Raw genomic sequence first — 25,278 nt, 5'->3', positions numbered from 1 at the left:
ACCACCCTAACAGGAAAGAATTTCTTCCTTATATCCAATCTAAACTTCCCCTGTTTAAGTTTTAACCTGTTACCCCTTATCCTATCACTCCAGTTCCTAATGAACAGTCCATCCCCAGCATCCATGTAACTTAATGCATCATTTCTGTCCATCTCTGTTCACAAGCCACACAAATAACCACTCATCTGTACTGTGGTCACAGATACCATACATACTCTGATTTGGTTTTTCAGTTGCTCAGCCTCCTGGCGTAACTGGTCAAGCTCACTCATTTTCCTGTGCTAAAGGTGTGCCTCACTGCCACCTCTGAAACAATCAGAAATCTGAAAGACAGACAAGTGGTGATAATAATAATTAGTACAGGTCAGAGCTTGAAATTACTAAGTCCTTTCACCCATCTCAAACAGCTCTTGGGAACAAAAGGCAGACTGGTTTATAAGTATTAGAATACAAGTGAAAAAATGCCTCTGAAATCTCTTCAGAATGAGGTGTTACCATACTTGAATGTGTTCAGCTTTTTGCCAGCATAGAAAACAAAACGCAATTTAGACTTATTCCTTCCCTCCTGGGCTCCTATTCGCATTTTTTCATTAGTGTTTTTTTGATTCAGTTTTGTATAAACTCAAATTTCCCTAGAATGAACCAGCAGATAACACTAATGTTAGACATGAAATTCATAACTTTTCTGTAGATCTTAAGAATACAGTAAGGAATTCTATCAAAGAGCAAGCCCCTTAAGTATTTACAGACCGACACAATAACTTGCAAAATGCTGTAAGAGCCATTATGAATGGTTTTTGTAACACAGTAGTTGTAATAAATGTTGTTCCAAGATTTGGATAAAAGGATCACTCACAAATGTCCTTCAGGATTTGATGTGTTAATTGCTAAAATGTCTCCCTGAGACTTGTAGAGTAGATTCCAATAGTAACATGCTGTCAGAATAAAACTAGTATTTTTTTCAATGTTGAGAAGCTTGAGAAACTGCTGCCAACAGACATCTTCCCCCTCTAAGAATCTTATTTGTCTAGCATCGATATGGACCAAATTACTAATGCTATCCCTCTGTCTGGTGTACTCCATAGCCAGCAAGATAGAAGCTCAATAGAACACACCTACCACTGAACACTCTGTAGAGTTCTTCAGCTATTGGGCTGTTTTCCAATATAATCAGCATACAGGTTTCATTAAACATACAACTTACCTTTGAAAAATCACTGTTCCAGAAAGGTGTTGCTGCCGTTTTCACTAGTACTGCACGCTTAAAACCCAGCTGCTCTTAAACTGTTTCAAAATCTCTGCAGCTTGATATATAACATGCTGATGAAACTTATCTTTTATTGCAGATCAAGATAATTGGCTCCATTTTCAAATGCTACACAGAGCACCTGGAGTTTATAAACAAACACTGATAGTGTGTGTTTAGAACATTTTATTAGCCAGAATTGACCCTTTACTATTAAAGCAAATGCTTTGCCAGCAGCTTTGCATATTACTCTGTTAAGATTTAATCAGCTTATTTATCTTTGCAGGCATGCAGGGTTTTGTTAGGGTGGTTTTTTTTCCTAAAGCCCTTCCCAAGGAGAAAGAGGAGAACAACTTCCACATTTTTATCCACTCACAGTAACAGGAAGCATATTGTGAAGGCAAATTAAAGCAACAGAGCAAGCACTGCTGTCTAAAGAAAAGAAGTTTCAAAATACTTACTAAGACTTTAACATTCCCTAGATATTGCGATCCTACATAATCAGACTATTCAGGTCTCTTCACAGTAGCTAGTATTGCAAACTAAAGACCTAAAGAAAAGAATGTCAAATCTTGCCGTATCGTAATTTATAAATTTATACTCTTCTCTGAAACATGCAATATTTTAGAAAAGGAATTCTAGTTAGCTCCTGGCTCAAACCCTTCATCCACACAGCTTCAAAGCCCTTTCACTTCATTGTGAAATGAGGTCTCTTCTCTCTTCTGGTGCCAGGGTCATCTTTAAGCCCCTTTAAGATTCCTTGCTCAGCTTAGTCAAATCCAGTTAAGACAAAACCCATCAAGAGTGTTTTATTATCCTATAACCACCTTCTTTTCTTTTGAATGCTCTTCCGTTTCTCAAGATGTATTGTTCACTCTACATCTAAGACAAAACAGACTGTGACTGGGTCTCCCTACAGTTTTTAACATGCAGTCACCACACTCTAGAGCTCCTGTGTAGATCACACACATTGTGAAATAATATGTGCTAGTCTTGTCATGAATTAAGAAACTCTGAAGATTGTCCTTACAAATAAACTGCAAATTTTCAGATTTTAGTTTTTAGATAATCATTTCTGCTTCTGCCATTCTTCAAGTTAATATATAAGCCCATTTACCACTAAGCAAATACCAGCCTCTCCAAGCAGAGTACAAAGAATTCAGAGATGGTATCATTACTATTTCAGAGAAAGAAATCATGATCGAAACTTAAGCATTCTGTTCAAGGTCACAGCAACTCAATGACAGGATTAGGATCAAGACTTAGGACACCAGAATTCCAGCTGCAAAGAGATACAGGTAACTACACTGAAGATTTGCATGCAGCTTTATTTAAAAATATAATAGGATGAGTAATGTCAAAGCAGACATGTTCTCCTCTAATACTGCTTAAAATAGTGCCAATTTATTTCTGCCAGAATTTATGTGCTATGTAACAGAATTTTCTTGAATTTAAATGAAACAATAATTCTTTGTATGGAACAGGAGAGGCCTAAGGAGATGAACACTAATTCTAGGGGAAAAGTTATATTAAGTCCACTTCACAGAAACCAAACCCTGTAGTTTCATTCTGGATTATTTGCACACACCAAGTTCAAAACAAATCATACAAGCTTATTTCATGCTTGGGCCTTATTGCTTAATATAGCATGCACTGAAGGGTACTATTGCAAACGACCCAGGCCCCACGTCGTGTCCCAAAAAAAGCTCCTAAAATGCTCTATTTGTGAACTCCACATCAAGACAGTCGCTCCCTAATGCTTTAAGGAAAGCTTCCTTTTAATAAGTAACTTCAAAATGGTTTATCAACACTACAGAAACCTTTACACTTACATGCAAGATATCATCCCCATTATCACAGGCAGTGAGGAGTTCAGGAACTTAACTACTGTTGTCAAAAGCAGCATGTATGGATCTTGACCTTCACTCTAGGCAGGACTCACATTTCAATATTCACTGCATAACAATTAGTAGCTGAAGGCATACACCCCTTGATGTCTTCCCCATCTGCAACACCATAGATCCACATAAGTTCACATCTGGAAGTTAGGTACTTTTAGAGTTACAAGTTAGCCCCTATGCACTCCAAGCAACTCCAAACTGCATTTCTAACAGCATCCATTGCAACTGTTTAAGCTACACTTCCACGTTCCCTTTGTAGTATTTGTTGTTTCAACATCAACAGGATGATCCAATTAATGCCAACATGACTGAACTCACTAGCATTCAGGAAACAAAAATCCTCATGAGGCCTAGGGCATTAAAATATAGGAGTTCTCTGAAGCAGACTAAAATTTATGGGGTAACCAACTTGGCTATTCCTCTATTTCTTTTACACTAAGTCTTAAGCAATTAAATTTATGTCAGAAATATGAAATCCATAGGGAAATAAAGGGTGCCATCCTCTTGTGTACTGATTACTGTAAATCAGCAGAGTTTACTAGTGTCTAGAATTACAAAACAAAAAAACAAACAAAAAACTTTAAAAGCACAAGAACAACAGGTAAGGTTAGGAAAATGTAAGGGAAAAGAAAATATTTTTATCTATTCTCTCAATACTTCAGAAATTTTTATACAGATTTATTCTTAGAAATAACAAGCAGAGAGTGTTCAATATATGATCTGTGCTCACTGCAAACTACTGCATTTGAGTATCATAAAATAATACATTTTTTGTTTCTTGGCATGTTTAAGGGCATTTAACTCCATTTTAAAATAGCATTTCTAGAAGAAACTGTAGGCTTGATAGTGATGATACTTCTATTTCTGGAGTTTTGAAAGACATTACTAAATTTCTAAATCAAACAAACCTCATTTAAAAAAAAGTCACTATTCAAGTTCCACGCTCCTTTTATCCAAACTATCACCACAGCTGTGAAGAAATAGGTAGCAGCCAAACTCATGCTTACCTCACTTTCTTTTCAGTATGTTAACTGTGTTCTTGAAGGCAGGCTTCTCAAGAATAACACATTTACTTTGCTGAACCCACTCAAGCCCTTTCCAGAGGCTGAAGTGCTTAAGTGTCTCTGCTCTAAGCCTAAATCCTCCTAATCTTGTTGACAAGTATACCTTGTAGATACTAGAGACAAGATGCATACTTGCAATGTAGTTCACTGTTCTTCACTACACCACATGACTCAAGTCTCTAATTTCCTCTTAGAAGTTACCCATAGAAGAGTCCCTTTGTTCCTCTGTTTCCCACACAGGAAACATGACGTACTGAGTTCACCTTTCAATATAAGGTCAAACTTCACAATTAGGCCATTTCAAAAGGATTTATCAGGTTACTCATCTCAAATTAACAACTTCTTGGTCTGTTTTTCTCTAACCTACATGACCTATATTCCTATGTAAGAGGAAAGTTTCTATGTCCAGACACTCAATTATATTGAACAATCTTTACACTGAATAGAAAGCCATATGAAATCTAAACAGCTCCCACGGGCTTCCTGCAAATGGAGGTAGACATAAGATCCCAGTATAATAATTTACTTTAAAGGTAAAGCTCACCATGCCGAACAGTTTTAACTCAAAGGCTAAAGAAGAATTCACTCATTTCATTGTTACAACTCTAATGTCCTTTCCAGAGCTCAAGCTGCTTATCCAATTAAGTCCAGTTACTGAAACCAAGGTATCATTAATACTGTCACATTTAGATGTAGACTACATTATGCTTGTCTATATTGTAAGAGAAGTGAGAAGAATTGAATACAACTCATCTAAATATATATTCTTGTGTTAAACACGATTCCTCTCTACAACTGCCTGGTAACAGCAATGAGGCAATGTCCACTAAACACCGTTATTTAATCTTCTCACATCATTTCCATTATTAAAAAAAAAAAAAAAAAAAAAAAAAACCTCTCAAATAGCCCATCCTACAAATAATCTCTACAGATTAAAAGAAGGGAACACAGACTGGAAGTCACAGCTATCATTAAGTATTTAGAACTTCTATCCCTTCATGGCCAAACTTTCTTTCCTATAAGATATTTTTAGCATACACTACTGCTACCAAAAACTAAAGTAATCCCACCAAGCCATTGCTGATGCAGTCTGGTAACAGAGAGGTTTTAAACATATTGTTAGAGTATTACCCATGCACAGTAATTTCCTAAGAGGGTTAGCCAAATCGCCTTTCTCCCAAATGAACAAGTTGACTGATACTTGTTCCCTCAACATCTTCCCTGCTAATATACATGGCCCCCGTACCCAGTACGACTGTACAAAGCAGCCAGAGAAAAAGCAAAGCATATAATTTGCAAGAACAGAGCCAAAACATTACAGTCCTCCTAATGAGTTCATGTTATGCCTACCAGTCTGTCTCATAGCAGGTCATCTGATTAAATGAAACTGTGTTAATCTATTAGATATCATAAATCCTATTAGCAACATGCACAGCAGCTTGTACGTTTTCACAATGACAAAGGAATTATACACAATCCACTGTTAGTTCCAATGTTCTGAGATCATATTGACTTTGAAAAGCTGAGGGGGTTTTGTTATTTAATTGGAAGTATATATTGAGTACTATCTGACTTTTATTCAATAGAAAACACAGTAAGATCAGAATTGCTCGTGGAACAAATTTGAGATGTTCCCTCTCCGATTTACATGGTCCACAAAAGACAAAAAAAAAAAAAATCAGGGGTGCCTTCTGATCCTGAAGAACACACATCTCCAGATCGGGTGACCACAAAAAAAGTAGAGAAATCTAGAAGTTAAAAATCATATCAAATGTATGCAGGAACATAACACAAATGTAAAGAATCACACAAACTTCTGTGATACAGCTTTATTTGAAGGAAAAATAAATAAACCCCCCCCACAAAACACAACCCTTTAGAATACGCACTGAATACAGCTCAAAAACATTGGCTTAATACCCAGCACTGGTTAAAACAAAAGGTTAAGTAAAAAATAGGACAGAAAAAAACCCACTAAAAATACTATAATGCCATTGAGGAAAAGCAATGGTTTGTCTGCACTGGGAAAACTGTGTTCAGTTTCTATTCCTCCAAAAAATAGAACACTGGAGGTATCTAGGGTTGAGCAAAGTAACTAATTGGAGACCACCTAAGAAGACAGGTTTAGAGAAAGAGACAGGGGCTCACTTGCTGTTCGCTTTTTGAAAAACAGGTAAACATCTAGTAATGGGAAGCAACAAATACAACTGAGCAAGTACTTCCTAAACAACATATGGCTAACTAGTGATGTTCCTAATAGACTGAGAGGCTTCACAAGAGGCAGAAACATTTGAAGTTATAGCCTGGAAGATAATGAAGGTTTCACTGTTCCAAAAATATTAGTAGTAATTATGATTGCAAAGAATATGAACTTTGAAGCTTTCAGGCTCTGTTTAAATAATACTGACACATTGAAAAGAACATTCTGACAAGAGCCACTTTGCTCAAAAGAAATTTGGCCTTCTTTTGTCAAACATGGCAGATAAGTAATTTTTCATTCATAAGAGAATTACTATTGTAATCATTTTATTTAGTGCAATTCCCTGACCCACTGAGACAAAACAGTTTCATCTGTGATCTCCCTCTGCTTTGCCAGTTCTATTTCTGAATGAAGGCAGGCACTAGTATCTATTGTTTAACAAGTTTTCCTCCCATTTTAAAATTCTTCCTGTTAATACAACACACATGCTAAAGCAGAAAATAGGTACTTCAGGCTTGCACATATTAACAGCTAAAAACATTAAGTTAGCTACTTAAAAAATAGTATGAGTTTCTCAAGCACTAGAAAAAAGAAGTTACCTTATTTCTTTACTTACATTTTCTCTCACTACAGTAGAAAGCCAACTTCTGCTGTCAAACATGTAAATTCTGGAGGGGAAAAAAAGGGGGGAAAAAAGGAAAAAGGAAAAAAACAAAACCAGAATTTGTACAATTGTCAAGAAATAACATCAATTTCTTAACAAGTCTAGCAGAAATTAAAATGTTATCAAAGCACAGACTATTTTTTGTTGGCTAACAGCCAGCTTGTCATCACGAAGGAAATGGGCATTGCTTTAGTATCAACAGGACCAAAAGACTCACTCGTATCACTTATAATATTCTTTTCCAAGGAAACTCTTGCAATCCTCAGACCATTAAGTCTCCTCCCTTAGCTGATACACAAGTTCATACTATTAGAGAGCTTAGGATTGTCGCAAGACATTGCCTCGCTCATACAAGACTAGTTTTTACTGGACTACAAGGTGTCCCCTCTCCCCAGTCTGCATTTTCAAAGCACTGAAATTATTTCTGCTCAGTACTGCTCCTGAGGTATGCTAGCTTTCTAAGCACAGTGAAATACCAAGGTACCTATTTTATCAAAAGAAGTTACATAAACCTCCTACTAAAAAGCTCAAGCCAGAGCACAACACTCTTCTAGAAGAGTTATGACTCCTAATCATTAAAGATCTTAGCAAGTAAAGTATTAACACATTAAAACTCACACACTTGCAGTCTGGAAGACTGTAATGATTTAACACACAAATTGGCTCTTTAGCAAGCTGGAAGAGTTTCTTGTCAGAAATTTTGGAGCATTTTTTTTCCTCTGGCAGCACAAAGTCATAATTATAGTTCACCCCAAGATTCAAAACATCGACAACCACTTATACGTTCAAAACATCTGCAATTTGCTTGTACTACACAGCAAGGCAAGGGCTGTGGCAGATGTCAATGGACACTGAGTGTACATCTTCAAAGCCGGTGCATCGGGACAGTAGAGGATTATCCTAAGCATAAAGCAAGAACGTACTGAAGCAAAATAATCTTAGATCAGAAAGCCAGTCTACAATCTCATGTACTTTAAACTGAAATGATTACAGATAATGCATCTTTCTGATTTTACAGTTCACTATTAGCTGAAAAAATCTACAAAACCACTCCAGAATCTGGTATGGAAGTTAAACTACTTAGGTAATGGATCATCCTCATCCAAGCCTATTTTTAGAATAAAAAGTTTAATACTGTGATTATGGAATCATCACAGTGTAAGCAGTTTTCTTGGCTACTGACAGAAAAAAAATCCACACTTTTAGACATAAAACAGTAACTCACACTTAGAGGCCAAACTGTAACCCCCTAAAGACACAAGCACATGACATGACCATTTGAAGTTCTGAAGAAAGTTCAACTCTATTCAACTTTCAGAAGTCTTGACAGGAAAAATTTGCCCACACTGCAGAGATGAAAACTGATGAAATTCTGGAAGTATTCCCTGAAATGTAAACAAGTAAAATCATGCTGGAACACTAACAGCACACAGAACACAAGACAGCAAAGGCCACAACACACACCATTATTATCCTGTGCTGTACCCTCATTAATGCAGGAGAGATGATTCAGATTTCATATGCCTTCTGCAAAAAAAAAAAAAAAAAAAAAACAAGCCTGCAAGAAGAGTAAGGAAGTGTAACAGCAAACTGTTCCGCAAAGCTTAGTTCTGCTTTTAAAATCAGGTTAAGTTTCCAGTTGGGTTTGCTGAAAGCAACCTGCGATGCCTGCAGAACGCAGTCCTAGCAACTGAGGTATTTTCAATTAAAGATGGAACTCTTTTTAAGAACAAAAGTAGACAAGCAGCTGAAGGGGGGGAAGAAATAAAACCTGCATTGTGAGAAGCTTCCATTTTTAGCTAAAATGTAGCCTGGGAAAAGCAAGATGAAAATTACAGGCCAAGTCATTCACCACACCACAATACTGGTTCAGCAACGAGTTCTTGTAACAAGCTTCATACACTGTCTTAATCAGCCCTTACAGCCCTGCTTAGCTGACAGCTTGAGCTTCTCAACATCAGGAACTGGGGTTTCTAAAACTGGAAAGAACAAAAAGTACCACAGAATACTCTAAGCTTGGTTCAAGTGGTTAAACCATTATACCATAGCCCATGGAGGTTGGCCAGAACTACACATAGCTGGCATACCCAGCATCCCCACGTTCCCAGTTTTCTGCTCCAAGCAAAGCATCATCACTTCTGGGTAAAGCTCCCCTACTACAGCACTAACTGCTGACAGCCTAAAATTCCCTTTTCCTTCAAGATTTCCTTCAACTTTCCTTGAGGTAGTTACACTAAGGTAACAACCCAGCATGAAAACTCCAAAATCCACCAGAAAACAAGCCTTCACATGAAGGCTCTTCTGGAGAGTTTCATGAGGTTGAGGAAAACAGGAAAGCAAAGAAGAAAGCAAGGGACTTTGAAAAGTAGGGAAAGCATTTAGAAGTATTTTACTGTAACAACATAGCAAATCTGAACAACTCTCCAAAATTAAGCAACTTCCCAAATACATTCACTGTAGCCCTCTCCAAAGCCATTAGCTGTACAAACGTATTTTTCTTCTTGACCTATGGATTCAATGACAGACTTAAACCCTAAATATTCTGGATGTTAATTCCACAAGCACACCTTCTTAAGACTGCTTTACACATACTTTGACTAAATGCCAAGGCCAATATTTGAACTGCAGCAAAAGCATTCTAGCTTCTTAAAACATGCCATCAATTCATACATAACTTGATATAAGGCCAGGGATGGCTCATCAGACAAGACACCTGCCCACCAAAGGTTTGGCTCAGACCCTGGGACAAGGTTTGGCCAGTCTTCATAAGCAGCTGTGTCTGTGCTCCTCCAAGCACTAATTCCTGTTCAGACTTTTCTTGTTTAGTACAGATCTGTATTCCGGAATGCCTAGTCTTTGCTGTCACCTCCTGCAAGAGCAGCTTTGAAGGACAGCCAGTGGAAGGATAAAATAGTAATTACAAATTCACAAATCTAAATACGCTCAAGTGAATTAATACAACCCCTTCTCTTCTATTTGATGTTTTCTTTCTGGGAATCACCTGCTGAATCTATAATTTCCAAGCACATAAGCTTTGAACAACAAGCAATACCTTACCAACAGTTTTGGAAAGCGGATTATCCTAGTAGGGACAACGCTAGATTTTCCAACTCCTTCAAAAACTTAGTGCAAACACTTCCGCAGTCAAAGGCTAGTGCAGCTGGACTGTTTCTGTGGGAGGTATTTGGCTGCTTCTTGCAAGAATTGCCAAGCTTCCGTCTGAAGCAGTCATGCCCAGGAGACATTTTTCCATATGTTAGTGTGAATGAAGTACACACAAAACAAGTGAGTATCAGGTTGGTAAGTGTTAATGGTCATTATGCAAGTTATTACGTTAGCAGTTACATTCCTTTTTCTACTCTGCTTGGTACATCTAAAAGACTGCATTAAAAAAAAAAGTTTCTCACGGCTTCATAAAACACAGGAAAATTGACAGCTAAAGAATAAAGATCAGTTCTATGATCCCTCCAAAGTTCCAGCTGCATTTCTTCATCCGGGCATAACAGATCTGCATGAGACATCTTCTGATCAGTCAACATGGCCTTCCATCAAACTGCCTTCACCTAAGCAGTGAGGCCAGAAGTTTCAGCTTCAGAAAAAAGAAAACAAAAATTAAAAAAACTCAAGCTTTTATTTCAGAAAATTCAAGGGAGAAGCCAGATACTAACATATCCAGAAACCTTCCAAGACCTTGTAAAGCCCAAATTCAAGAGAGTTTCACATTTAAAGTGCCAACTTGGAATTGCTGTCTCAGAAAAACACTGCATTTCTGTCTCCTCCAAAAGCATTACAGAATAACTCACAAAAAAGCCAACTGCTATGTGCACATTCCTCAATATGCCAGAAGTTATTGTCACAGAGTAAAGCAACCCAGCTTTTACTGAACATCATCACCAAAATCCAGCTATCAATGCATAAACCATCAGCTTTTGCTGGCAAGCCTAAGACTTGAGGGCTCATCCCTCCCCATGTTTCATAGAATCATAGAATAGTTAAGAGTTGGAAAGGACCTTAAGATCACCTAGTTCCAACTCCCCTGCCACAGGCAGGGACACCTCACACTAAACCATGTTACCCAAAGCTCTGTCCAACCTGGTTTTGAACACCGCCAGGGATGGAGCATTCACAGCTTCCCTGGGGAACCCATTCCACTGCCTCACCACCCTAACAGGAAAGAATTTCCTCCTTATATCCAATCTAAGCTTCCCCTGTTTACATTTTAACCTGTTACCCCTTGTCCTATCACTACAGTCCTTAATGAAGAGTGCATCCCCAGCATCCCTATATGCCCCCTTCAGATACTGGAAGGCTGCTATGAGGTCTCCACGCAGCCTTCTCTTCTCCAGGCTGAGCAGCTCCAACTTTCTCAGCCTATCTTCATATGGGAGGTGCTCCAGTCCCCTGATCATCCTCATGGCCCTCCTCTGGACTTGTTCCAACAGTTCCATGTCCTTTTTATGTTGAGGACACCAGAACTGCACAAAATACTCCAAGTGAGGTCTCACGAGAGCAGAATAAAGGGGCAGGATCACCTCCTTCGACCTGCTGGTCACGCTCCTTTTGATGCAGCCCAGGATACAGTTGGCTTTCTGGGCTGCAAGCGCACACTGAAGCCGGCTCATGTTAAGTTCCTCATTTAAAAAAAAAAAAAAGTATTTAAAAAGAAACTTTTTGGACAGTTTGCCACTTTCTCTAAACAGAATACTAATAAGCAGACAACAATGCTTAAGATGATGGTAGGTACACATGCTTGTAATAAGCAGCTCTACAGTAAAGCGGACCCTTTCCATCTCCCACCAGAAGTAAGCAAATTCAAGCTGTTTTCATGGAAGACAGCATCCCTATGTTGCCAAAACACTCTTATTTCCTGATGCTAATCCCATAACCTACATTTAAAAAAAATCATACTAATGCAATATTTAAGCATAAAAATCTGGACTATAACAGGTCACTGCATCTTTCATTTCTAAATGCATTTGCAAGCTATGAGTATTATTTTAAAATAATCTTAATTCTAGGAACAACAGATAATTTATGTACAAAATAAAAGAACTGATTATTACAAGTTTAATAGATGCCTAAAGCCAAATGCTTAATAACACTATTTTAAAAAGAGGGGTCTTGGGACATCTCTGAAGCAGTTAACGAATATTAATAACTGTTGCTACCTTAGCGAAGTAAAAATATTTTCTACCTACACCTTTTCTGCCTTATTCTTAAAGAAATTCACATTTAAGATCATTCTAACACTTCCTGGTAAGTGGCAGACATAGCAAGCTAACTTATTTTAAGAACAAAATTTAATCATATTTAGTGTAAGTTTTCAAATCACTAAGCCAGGAAAATCTAGAACCTGCTTGTGCATAAATTTTTAGCTACATTTATCAGAAAAAGAAATTACTGAACATTGTCACTTAATAAAGTATTCCCTTACTCAAAACCACAGAATCACAGAATCACAGAATCCCAAGGGTTGGAAGGGACCTCAAGAGATCATCTGGTCCAAGCAGTTTTGTTGACACATACTACTAGATATCTCCCTTCAGACCAAAAACCAAAACCCAGGCAGCACCAAAGGAGCATATATCACAATTAACGAGCACAGAAATGACTGTTTATTGCTAGATGCTTCTATATGCAGGGACTTGCAGTAACTGAACAGTTGTTTCTCACTATCACCTTTCATTGCTTCCTTCAACTCTTTTATCATGCTCTCCAGTTTTTACTGGCATTTTTACTTCATTTGTAAATTCTCCAGAATCTCCGTTTAACTGAACAGGGCAGAGCACACGCACAACAGGGATATCGCAGTATGACTTCAATAATGTCACTGACACACCATATTTTTCACTATTTAGCATTGATATTATTTCCATTAACAGAGGAGCAGCTACAAAGGTAAGACTATGTAACCTAATATTGTTGTATGCAAACACCTTCTCTGTAACACACAACTAACTATTCATGAGCTGAAGAAACAAAATGCTAGGTCTTACAGACTAAAAGAAACCAAAACCACTGTTCACTTCAACTGCAAGAGACAAATCAAAAAGGTTTTAGTTACCCTGTCTAGGAAATGTATTTTTTTGCATAAGCCCTTTAGCATCAAGAACACTCAAGGCCTTTACTTAGAGGAAAAAAAGCCACACACAGCAGGAGCTACCTAGAAAGCTGATAATAGTGAGAACAGATTCATAGTTTGGGTGTACAAGTGTTAAGAAAGCAAAGGGGGGAGGGACAGGACGACACCAAACCCCAAGGATAAAACTATAGCACAGATCAGTCAGATACGGGAAGACTGCCTGGTGTGAAGCATTATCAGCAAGGTGTTTGCAGAGAGGTTGAACAAAATAATAGCAAAATAATCTAAAAACAACCCAGAAACAAGAAATTCATTATTTCTTTCCTAGGGGACCTAAAGCAGTGGTGCCACAGTACCAGTTCATTATCTTATCAGAAAAATGTGTAATCTCTCATCTAAATCAGCTGAATCTCTGGGTAGCAGGCATAGGGCAGTTCAGAACGCAAGCTACACACAGTACATTGTCTCCTAGAAGCTAAAAGTGGAAGCATGCAGTTGTAGAAGCAGTTTGCACACCATCCCAGTGTGACAATCAGTGACAGAATCATAAAACAGCAAATGAAGACACATTACACACTTAAATATGTGTGTACTTGCCTTTTTTTTCTTTTTCTCTCTTTTTCTTTTTTTTTTCTTTTGGTAAAAGTCAGCATTAGAAACACACTTGCTTAGGTAACAAAACAACTTTGTAATCCACAATTTAAGAACAGGCAATCCCATTATGCAAATTTCAATCCCGTTATGAAAAATAATTCTTGCCAATTCTCATGAAGTTGCCAAAAGACTATTTAAAAGTCACTTTCAGAGATACCAGTTTTCCAGTAGGTCTTCAGGACATTTTCTGTGATTTTAATATATTCAAGAAGTCCTCCCAAAGACTGATGTGTTTCTCTATCACACGATAATGTTCTGCTCAAGCTCTCCCCAAATATTTCACAGTAGATGCTGAGGAGAACAAAGCTTTGCTGGATCGTGCTTTCGCAAGCAAATGAACAGCTGCATGCAAGACCTGGCACAGAGGTAGGTGATAACACCACCTCCTGCTACCAAAATCCCAGAGATTACAATAAAATCCATCAAACTGATAAATTGCCACCATCTGGGGATTAAAGTGTAAAGAGAAGAACAAGTATTTTCCAAAAGCCTGAATGATATTTCTCTCAGGCCTCCTTGCCAACACATCCGTATTGGCATGAATTTTTCAACCCTGTTAAAAATAATGTATTGCTTCAGATATTACCATTGCAGTGACATCGGTAGGTACATTAAAATATTCACCACAATATTTATTACGTTACAGGAGGAAATGGTCTACATGATCACTTATTTATAATATAAAAAAACAGAAGCAAAAATAGCAAAATTAGATATGAAAAATACTAGTAGAAATAAGTAAGACTCTGTATATGCATAAGCACAGAAAATTAATAGAAATTGCTACTATTGTATTTTGTATTTCCACAAATTTCAGCTCAACTATTTTATCAACAGAAGCTGAATCATCCATTTCATGCTACATACACCAGCCAGTAAAGAGTCAACTGAGTCAAAGGAGAATCAGCTGCTTCCTACTTACACCCTTTAAAAAAAATAGAGCTTTCAGAATGCTACGTTTAGCAATATTTTTTACATCCTTAAAAGTCAAATAATTAAAATTCAAAGAAGTAGCCAAGCAAGTCAACATACTTTTACTCGAGCCAAGGGAGACAGTTACTGATACAACTTACCACATATATAACGTTGTCTTTTCTGGACAATTTTGGTTCTGAAAAAGCATCCCCCTCGTCCATGCATGTAGGCAGACTTCAAATGAAAACTTTCAGGTGCTGACATGTCTCACTGCACTAAGACCCTCAAAACAGATGTAAACCACATTATGTTTCCAGAGCAGCAAGAATTTACATTCTATCAAAACTGAATTGTGCTTTACCATACAGATCACGAGTCCAAAAGAAGCAACAAAGGTACCCCAGCTTAGGGACAGGCTGGACAAGACTCTATTGATAACTACCTCCCGCCCCAACAAAAATGCAGCAGTTAAAAACATTTGAACAACAAACCACCTGCTCTCTTTCTGCCCCTGCTACACAGACTACACAAAACAGCCTAGGAGATCATCTACAAGAAAAATATTAATTCTTTACAACAGTGCTGAAGATCTTAGCCAAGCTTCAGCTAATTATTTCATTCAAATAAGAATTTAAGTGTCCAAACAGCATGCTGATCTTCAGTAAGAGATTCACAAAGATTCACAGTTAAAAAGAAATTAAGCTACACCATGAAATAACTGCTTTCCAGCAGCAGTCTGAAGATAAAAAGTATTTCAGTGGACCACCTTAAAAATCAACAAAATGTATTACATGCATATAGCAGAAAAAAGAATACTCAGAAGAGATTAAAATATGCCATAACTTCTCTTTTTACTCCAAACAGACCGAGCAATACTTTGCTCTGTAGACCTTCAATCAATGTAACCCATCTTTAATCAATGTGCAAGCAGTTCCATTATTTTTGATAGCAATGATTTATACACCTCCAGTAGCTCATTAAATTCTCCCAGCAATTGCTCTATATTGATGTATACCTTTGATACAAAATAAGATACAGAAGAACAGGAACAAGTAAAGCAAGGCTGCCAAACTGAAAAGTAGAGTAACATAGGAGACCTTGAAGTCATTAGACTCAGAAGTAGTGTTTAGGAGCAGACAATGCTACAATGCTTAATGCTGATACAAAAAGTACAGCCCAGGGACAGCATCACAACAAGAAAGGAAATGCTTGCTTTCACCCTTGGATGTTCTTTTTTTTCTATAGTACTGTATTAACTCTCTTAAAATGTCTGGCATTAGTCTCTAAGTAGCAGTTGTATTCCTATAGATAGTAAGCATGTGGTTAGATGATCAAAATAAAGAGAAAATATGAATAAGAGAACACAAGTACTACTGGGGATAGGAGCCAGGGTGGGAATTAAGAAAGAGAAAACCCAAAACATCAGAAGACAGAAAACGCACTAGCTGTAGTACAAAATATATCAACTCACTCTCTTTGTAATCAGAAAGGGAGAGAGTGGTAACTTCCACCTTATTCAGCATTGTGACTTGAGAAAAACATGGTTGTTTCCAACTCCAGCTTCCACCTCAGCTTGCTTTTCTAAGTTCCTTCATGTTCTGTAAGAGCAGAGCTGCTCATTAACTAGAAGCTGAACTATCACAGTTTTGCAGCACAGCACATGGCAATAAACTGTTTGTCCATCTTGATTTCCTTAACACACAAAGTCATGAATTGGCAAGGCAGCTGCTTGCAAGATGCCTGTGTCGCCTTTCCTGATGGAAAGCAGCAATAACCAGCTTCCCCAGTGAGACCTTTTGAGTTTAGTTCACAACAGCAAGGATAAGGAACAAAAACATGACTACAGGATAAATTACTGAGAAATCAAAACCAAATTAATTAGTTAGGTGACACAGCTTAGCATCCCATCTTAACCCAAGGAAATCTGTCCAAATGCTTTATATTTGATCCCCCATAGTAGCAGAGTGGATTTCCCAATGCCTGATTTAGTATTAGTTCTATCTTTTAATATGAGTTAAAGGGAAGAGAGAGGAGTCAGGCTAGAAGCAAACATGAAGATGACTGGGCATCTTCTCATGTCTAAGGACGTGCCCAAGGTTTCCAAAATGTCTCAAAGAATTTCATTCTATCTTTAAATTTTTAAAGTTTATACTGGTTTTAAGACTTTCCCCCTTCAAGATGCTTCACTCCATTTGATTAAGATACAGTTTTCTAATTTCAAAATCATTGCATGACTTAACTTGAATATCCCGAATTTATAAGTACATCAAATTCAAGCCTAATGAGAGACTTTGAATACTCAGATACCTAAATACTTACACCTGTGGACTAGTTTCCCTAGATATTAAAGCTCCAAACACAGGTTCTGCACAAGTTTTGCTTCCCTATTTATCAGCAATGAAGCTTTTTCCAGAACAATGTATTCCTTGAAATGCTGAAACTTCATGTATCATCTACAGGCAAAAGAGTAAATGAAGTAAGTAAGCTAAAGTAATGAATTTGACTTCAATGCAAAAAGTTTCTATAACATTTGACATTTCATACATGAAAAAAAAACAACACTTCCCCAACTTCTCAAGCATCTATTAAAGACACACGACCTTGTCAAGATTTTAAAATTTTAATTGTTCCTCTCCAGAATTATTTAATTTTCTTTAGTTATTATACAATCTTTTAACCAAAGTACTGTATATTAACTTTAACAGTTAAGTTTTCAGGCACTAGCCAGATAGTATCTAACAACTTGTAGTGAAATCCAGGACATAGTAACCTGAAGCACAATTAAATTGCCATAAGCATCAAGCAAACCATTCCTGATCTTTGTACAGACCACACCTTTGTTAAATAGACAGCAATGTACCTTCAGCATTTTACCACTTCACAAAGATTTTGCAACAGGAATATCAACTATATGTTCCAACAAAGAGAACTCTTTAATTAGTGCAGTATAATCCTATTTTCAGTACTAAATGTTTCACCAGGCTACCACATCTACTTTGTTTTTCTAGACGAACAGAAAAAATAACCTAACAAATGCATTTGAAGGTGTGGTAATCTGAAGAAAAGAGTTCGGGGAACTAAATGGCAAAAGGCCACGAGGACCACAAATGGATTCTTCTCAGCATCCTGAAGCATGTACAGGCCTGCTTTGTTGAGCACTGTTATTTCATTTATTGGAAAAAAAAAACCATATACTAAGTTTTGTATTATGCAATTATAACTTATGGTATTTTATACACTGAAACATAAGTTTCTTTTTTTTTTCTATTTATTTTAAGATTCAAGCATTGTGATGTTTGACATATTGAACCACTTGCTATTAACCAAGATATATCAGCTCAATAGTTTAAATAAACCTAAATGGAACAGGACTCTACATATATGGCAAAACCCAGACTTACTGCACTAGCTTTTACCACAGAGATCTTAGAAAATACTGGTACTACACACATATTAAAATAAGAAATAAGTTTGGGGCATTCTAGTCAACATTGTTTATGCCATGAACAATCCTGCTTGGCCTCACAAATTTCACTGCCAAATATAACTTTTCAGATCTCTGCACCAACAAAAAGGCATGCTCATACCATCTTCTGTCTGCTTTTAGCCTTGGAGCTTTGACCCACCTCCTGTCCCTCAATTGTTTTGGTGAATCCCTCAAATACTACAAAAGTCCAAACAGTTGAGCTCACTACAAAGTGCTCTGATTTTAAAACAGAATATACCAGGATGGTTCAATTTCTCTAATCACAAAAGAAAACCACACTCCACATCAATTACAAAAGGACAACACCATCGCAGGCAGCAGCCTGCAAGGCACATCTGGACAGATACAAGCATACTATTTAATCTCCAAAAACCTTTCTAAACTCAACAGCCTGCTCAGTAACCCTCAGCAAAAGAAGCCTCTTAAATATACCTTGTGTTATCATGGATGTCCCACTGAGAAAGTGCTTACAGTAAGGCACACACCATTAATACCAGGCACATACATTTCAGTTTCCATGGAAGTCAAACTGCAATTTTGTAGTGCATAATTAGAAATTCTGTCAGAGCAGCACCAGAAATTTGTTTCAACATTTCATAAAAAGACCCCAAAACAAAACCCTTTCAGCTTCTCAATTTATGTGTTTGCAAATAATTTTAGATGACCTCTATTTATTTTCAGATTTCAATAAATCCTAAAATGTCAGGACAAACACAAAGCACATGTTACCAAAGAGGCTTTTAAAATGGTTCCCTAAATCTAGCCCAAGATAGGCAAGAAGGCCAGAAGAGCAGTAAGAAAATAAAGATGTATAGAATTAACAGCTCACCTGCAGCAGTTAAGCAGAAACTCTTTCTTTCTTACAAAGAAAACAACTGGCACCAAGCTGTGCAATTGAGCCTACTGTAGCAGAAGAAAGACCAAGCAGTAAGGCATGGACTTCCTGTTAGTGATGACAACTTTGTAAGCGCTTGTCTTTCTGAAAGTCATACAGAAAGCCTTGTAAAATTTCTTATTTAGTGCCCCCATAGTCAATACAGTTGGATTTTGTAAGATGAGCAAAATCACCACTGATACCTGGACTGTTAAAATATTCACAACTACTGTGATAGACAACATGCAGGAGTTTCCAGAGAAGCATTTTGGCTTTAGTGGCTTTTTTGGTTTTTTTTTTTAAGTGGCTCTCTTTGCTGGGGGAGGAGGGGGAGGGGAGAGAAGGACAGAGCTGAAAATAGTCATAAAAATCTTTACATAGTTTTTAATATAGGACTGCATTACATAAAGCTACAAAAATCATCTAATCAATCTAATTGCAAACAGTATCTTTTTTGGAAGCACTGGCAGGCATTACTGAAGTTCTCAAGACAACATCAAAAATATTCTCATCTGAGAAAAACATGATAAACATAACTGGAAAGAAATTTTAGGCAAACCTCCCTTAAACCACTGTAGGAACACAGAAAATATTTAGTTACAAGTCAATTAATCCTTATAACACATAGAAAGTATTTCTTCTTTACACATAAAGCCTTTCAGAAAAATTGCAGAGATTTGACAATCAAACAAAATCTATTTGATAAATAAAACCAGGTATTTTAATGAAGTAACTGAAGTATTGCCTTCATAACTGCTTTCTCAAACACTTGTTCCTGTGTTTCATCATTCCCTCACATCCCCAGTGAACTAGAATATCAATAACCAGGACAACATATAACATTTTGAACACGATCCTTATTTTCTACCACTTTAAAATTTTGATAACCAAACAACTGAGTGTTCAGGCTACTGGTGAAAATCCTGGACAGAATTTAAAGTTGGGATTTCCAAGAGTCCCCACAAATTACACGCCCATGATGCCCCCAAATTATTTTTTTTTCCTTACACAAACTACCATGTAGACATCTAATTACAGCATCCCCAGTAACACCATGTGTAAGATATATATAGCAAGCATCACGCTATCTTAGCTGTTTCCAGATGGCATGCATGAATATTGTCACGTCATAGCTGTAGCCGGGTTCAAGAAAGACTCTTGGATGTCTGAAGATACTGAGCAGTGCACACACGTAACTAGTACACTCAAGGTTCCAAGTACAGTCTTCCAGACAAGCAGAAATGTTTCATTATATTTAAAAAAAAATCATAACACATTTCATATCACTCTAATAAATGCAACAGACACTAGGATTTAATACAAATTGATATAGTCTTAAAATATTAATTGTAAAGGACATTGTATAGGTTGCCAATTAAAAAAAAAATATTAAACAAATAAAAAATAAAAAACCCCAATCAAACAAAAACAAACAGGCCAAGAACATCTGATCTTTATGTTCCCAAAACCACTTTTAAATGTGCGTTTTTACTCAAAGGCTAACCATCTCCTTTCTTTCTACTGAGAAGTTTCCTAGTAGTGCTTTAATAAAAATGCAGTCTTCTGCTTCAAAATCTATTTTGAAGTGTCCATATTCCTGTACTAGGAAGCCTTCCACAGTAATTTACATTGATGATTTTGGCATCTAAAGTAAAGATAGTGTTCATAGCCAGCTCAAAGCTTTTAAAAACCTCTTAACATTCTGCTGAACTACCAGTTGGCTCAAGTATCTATGGATTCTGCCTACATTTCTGTTTGGTAAAAAACAAATCCATGCATAGAAAATCCCCAGTATACTAGACACCCTGTGAAGAAATAACAACTTGATATACTATGTTAAATAGAAAGTAAGGGGCTTGGGGTGTTTTTGCTTTTAATCATGACCATGGCTAATACTAATTCCAACATTACCAGTGGGCAGAAAAAGAAAAAAAAAAAATACCACCACATTTTGGATAGAATATGTATTCTTTTCATTTTTAGTCTTCATTTGGAGCAATGAAGAGCCTCTCTTAAAAATTCCACTTTATCTTCAGCCACGTGCTTAAACATTTCATTAAAACAAGCTAGTTGCTTTCAAGGTTACAGGTTCCCCCCATCCCCCCAAATAAACAATAAAAAATACTCCCAATACTGGCATGAACATAGGCATCAAAGCCTTCAAAGACAACTCACTTAAGCGTAATTTAACCACTTAAATGCATGATTTGTCATTTCAACTTGCTAGTAACAAATTAGCACTAAATGCCATTCTTGAAACAATACGGTATGCCATATGGCTAAAACTGGATATTAAAATTGAGGATATCAATTACCAATCCACTAATGCTGAGAGCCAAAATCCATGGACGGTAAGAATTTAATCCAATTCAGTGACATGAGCTTGACATACAGAAGACAAATCTGCTGGTTGCACAGAAGGCAAGCCATCCCAATTTTTTATTGCAATCACTACTAAACCAGCTGAATTTAATACTTCCTTCACATTCCTAGGTACAGCATTAAGCACCCTAAAAACCTGCAAAAGCCACTAGTTCCACATGAATTGGCCTGGTTTCACACTGATTGGAAAATTCTAACTAAGTAACTATGTGAGAAGAAACAGTTATAGTTGTTTTCCACATGACCAAATCCAAGCCCCCAAAGCACCCAAAAGTTTACACACTGTAGCCAGGAAGGTCTTGCTTAAGACCTACGAAGTCCAAACAACCCAACAAAGACCAAACAGGTATTTCACCTCTAATTTTAAAAGAAATCTGAAAGTAAGTCCTTTAATTGAAGAGCTTTCTTATTCTACTAGCTTAATTGTTCTAGGTTTAAAATTTTTAACAACTGTAAAGCATTTATTCTTGAATTATATTAAGAATAATGCTACACAGAATTCTATGTACTTCCTAATAATACAAAACTTTACTGGTTACTTACACAAAAAGAATTCTCATTAAGTCCAAATACAACATTTTCAGATATGCATGAGATATGGACATTCTGCTAATACTTACTGTAGAATTCTACCTTTACATGTTGCTGAAGATTTCATGGTAGGATGCTTGCTACGCACTGACTTTGCATTTATCCTTGTTTAGTCCTTGCAGCTCCTATTTATCTTACTGAATAAGGAACCCCTCTCCACCGTGCTTCTTCCTGATCCTGTGCTGACAGGCCAAAGCAGTATTACCAAAAAACCTGTACAACTAGTTTCAAGTTTAGAAGCTCATTAAAAGCACCCTCAAGTGGAACTAATAGTTTATTGGACGAGTATTCTCAATTAAAAAATTGCTTTTGACATAACAGAAGTAAGATGCATTCAGCTAATTTCAGCTTTAAAAAAAAATAATTAAAACCAAAACCCAACACAAGCAAATCGGCTGTTCTGGTACCCCACTTCCTTCTGTATGAACTACAGCTGGGCCATTACTATAGAATAACAATCAGTCGATTATACATTAAGTCACATATAAAAAGTACTAAAAAGGTTGATATTACCAAAGGTTTGGGGGTCATCCTAATACATAAGACATAATAAGCATTTCTTATTTTTCTGGCTGGCAAATATATTATCTTAATCCTGAGTCTAGTACATCAAGTATTATCCAAGCTATTCTATTTAGGCTACCAAAGTTAAGAAGTTTGGAGTAATAGTGAAATGTCATGAAATTTACAAACTGAAAGTTCATTTTTCTCGAGATACTAAAAAACACACATAAAAGGTTTTAGACATTTGTAACGTCATTTTAAAACACAGTACTTCACAGGCACAGAACTGGTTTGATATCCCCAAAACCTCTCTCTCATTCTTTCCCATTGAAAAAACAGTTACCTAGACTATCACAATAATTCCAGGTAAAAGCAGTTTTAAAAGCCTCCACAAATTATTAACATTCTGAAGCAGATGGAAGACATCTGTATTACAGAAAGATAGCTGTCTGCAGGGGCTCTGAGGATTACCTGGCTATAGAGAACCAGCAACACTACACAGACCAAGCAGTTTTTGTATGCCTGTGCTCTAGGTTTAAAATAGTTTTTCAGCAAGAGGCTTAATAAAAGCCAAGAACGTTTTGACAGTATTAAGCAGGCACTGTAAGGTAAAAGAGAAAATCATGTCACCCCTTTACCATTAAGAGCCTATATGAACATTTCAATAAAACTATTTATACTTCCCACCTAGTTCCTATCTGGAGAAGCTCACAAAAATTGATTAATTAAAAACAAACAAACAAACAAACAAAAAAACACAAAAAACCCCCACAAAACAGATTTCTTGCAGCAGTCTTCCAAACACTCCTCCTTCCCTCACCCCTCAAAAAAAGAAGAAAGTAAAGAGAATGAGAAAGTAAATGTAAAATACAATTACGAAATAAGAACTAGCTTGGCAAAGCTGTGGTGAGGAGGAGTTGAAAAATGAGAGCTGCCTTGCTGCAAACGCCATCTTGTTGCAGCTACTGGGCCCAGGCACAGAAAGATCCATTCATTCACAGTGAAAAAGAAAATCAAACACACACCCTGGCTAATCTACAGCCACCAAAACAACTACAGTATTATCACCCCTTATCCTCTCCTAAAGCCCACAGTGGAAAAAATAAACCCTGATATATGACATTTAGAACAAATTCAGGCATTAATGTATAGTCTTCCTTTTCTCACATGTATTTCACATCCACATCGACAGAATTTTGTCTTGTCCTTGCCTTAAGCAGATCAGCTTAGAACAGGCGGCAAATCTCTCACGATTAGGTGCAGATATTTTACAGCAGCAAAACGCCTAATTTTTCAGTCTTAAGTCACTTCTCCAAGTTAAGCCAACTGTCCCCAAAAGCTATTTCAATAATCACTGAAGTCTTACATTTACAGCCTTTCCTCCTATTTTCTGTTGTGGAGACAATACATAATAACGTGGCAGTCGGCATCCTAGAAAGGATGCCTTATTTAAAGCAACAAGCCTAAACCACGACTTTGTTGGAAAATAATTAAATATCACATTCGTTAAAATTTCAATTCATCTCCAGGAATGATAATTGATGTCTTATAATGACATCTAAGTTATTCCAATTTTCTTCTGGACAAGATTTTCCATCATATTTACATATAAGACCTTATACCTCTTCATTTCCTGCAAAGCTGTAGAATTATAAATCCTACACCTTAAATATTCCCTGTATGGAAAAAGAGAGTAAAATAGCCTTTCAATAACGAGCTGGGAATCGAAATAACATTTTTAATAACGTTTCCGAGGAGAAAGCTCCATTTTTCTATTGTAGCAAGCACCATCCATGATCTTTGTTATCGCTGCTACGGGCACACAGAAATATGCAGTACCGTGATATACGGAAGAACAACAAATATGAGGTTTAAATCCATCCTTGGTTGGGATTTTAAGGAGAACAAAACCACCTGCACCCTTCCCGCCGACAGCACACACAGCAGGAGCCCGACCTGAGAAGCCCCTCTCCGGGACAGGGCTGCTGGAAGCAGTCTTACCCCGTTTATCTCACCCCCGTCTCCTCTTAATCAGTTTTCCACCATTACAGCAGACAACACCATAGCTCGCTCTTGGATCTCTCCAAATTATTCCCTCTGTCGGCTGGATCTCCTGGGAAACTCGCCTTTTGTCTCAACGCGTGCCAAAAAACACCTCAGACCCTCTAACAGAGACCACTACAGAATGATTATAATTAAAAATGGAACCCGGCAAGATCCAAGGTCTCCTCCCTTTTCGCTCTAAAGCCTTCAAGAGAAAAAACCAGTCCCACCCCCACCTTTTTCCCCTCCTCCTCCAGTTACAAACACACTTCTTTTTTAGGGGAGGCTGGAGCACCGGGGAGGTGGCGGAGAACGGGGAGGGGGGCTATTTCCAACCCCACCATGCCAAGAATTGGACAAACCATGAAGCCCGCCCTTCCCTGGTGCGGGGGCCGTGAGGAACGGGTGGGCGAGGAAGAGAAGAGGGCACCGCCGAGGAACGGGGAAGGCGGGGGTGGGGCACCCCGGTGCCCAGGCGCCGCGAGAGCCGAGGGAGCGGCGGAAGGGGAAGACGTGAGGGGAAGGGGGAGGACGGAGGAGAAGTGCGGCAGCGGAGAGGAAGAGCGGGGGAGGGGAGAGAAAAAATAAAGAGCCAGAGCCGCCGCCGGAGAGAAGATGGACTCAGGGTGGGGCCAGGAGCCTGGCGAGCAAGGCGACAGCGGGAAGGTGCT

At 37.6% G+C, this 25,278-nt stretch overlaps 1 protein-coding gene across 5 annotated transcripts in view; it reads right to left on the bottom strand.

Annotated features, from left to right (window-relative positions):
- Window positions 1–25,278, bottom strand: part of GNB1 (G protein subunit beta 1) — a 42,083-nt gene that overhangs the window by 16,608 nt on the left and 197 nt on the right. For 2 of the 5 annotated variants that reach the window (XM_061351701.1, XM_061351705.1), the window contains exons 1-2: window positions 24,566–24,812; window positions 216–323 (exon numbers count right to left, since the gene is read on the bottom strand). In XM_061351701.1, the coding sequence (XP_061207685.1) occupies window positions 216–272 (57 nt within the window). In that variant the 5' untranslated portion in view covers window positions 273–323; window positions 24,566–24,812. Of the gene's footprint in view, window positions 1–215; window positions 324–7,027; window positions 7,080–24,565; window positions 24,813–25,278 lie in introns of those variants that run through there. The other 3 variants (XM_061351704.1, XM_061351703.1, XM_061351702.1) reach the window with 3 other exon arrangements.

This window comes from Neopsephotus bourkii, unplaced genomic scaffold (genome assembly GCF_033783945.1).
Source record: "Neopsephotus bourkii isolate Nb327-2 ecotype Australia unplaced genomic scaffold, CSIRO-AGI_Nbou_v1 NB_593, whole genome shotgun sequence".
Classification (NCBI taxonomy): Eukaryota; Metazoa; Chordata; class Aves; order Psittaciformes; family Psittacidae; genus Neopsephotus; species Neopsephotus bourkii.
This window is presented reverse-complemented; position numbering and strand designations above follow the sequence as displayed.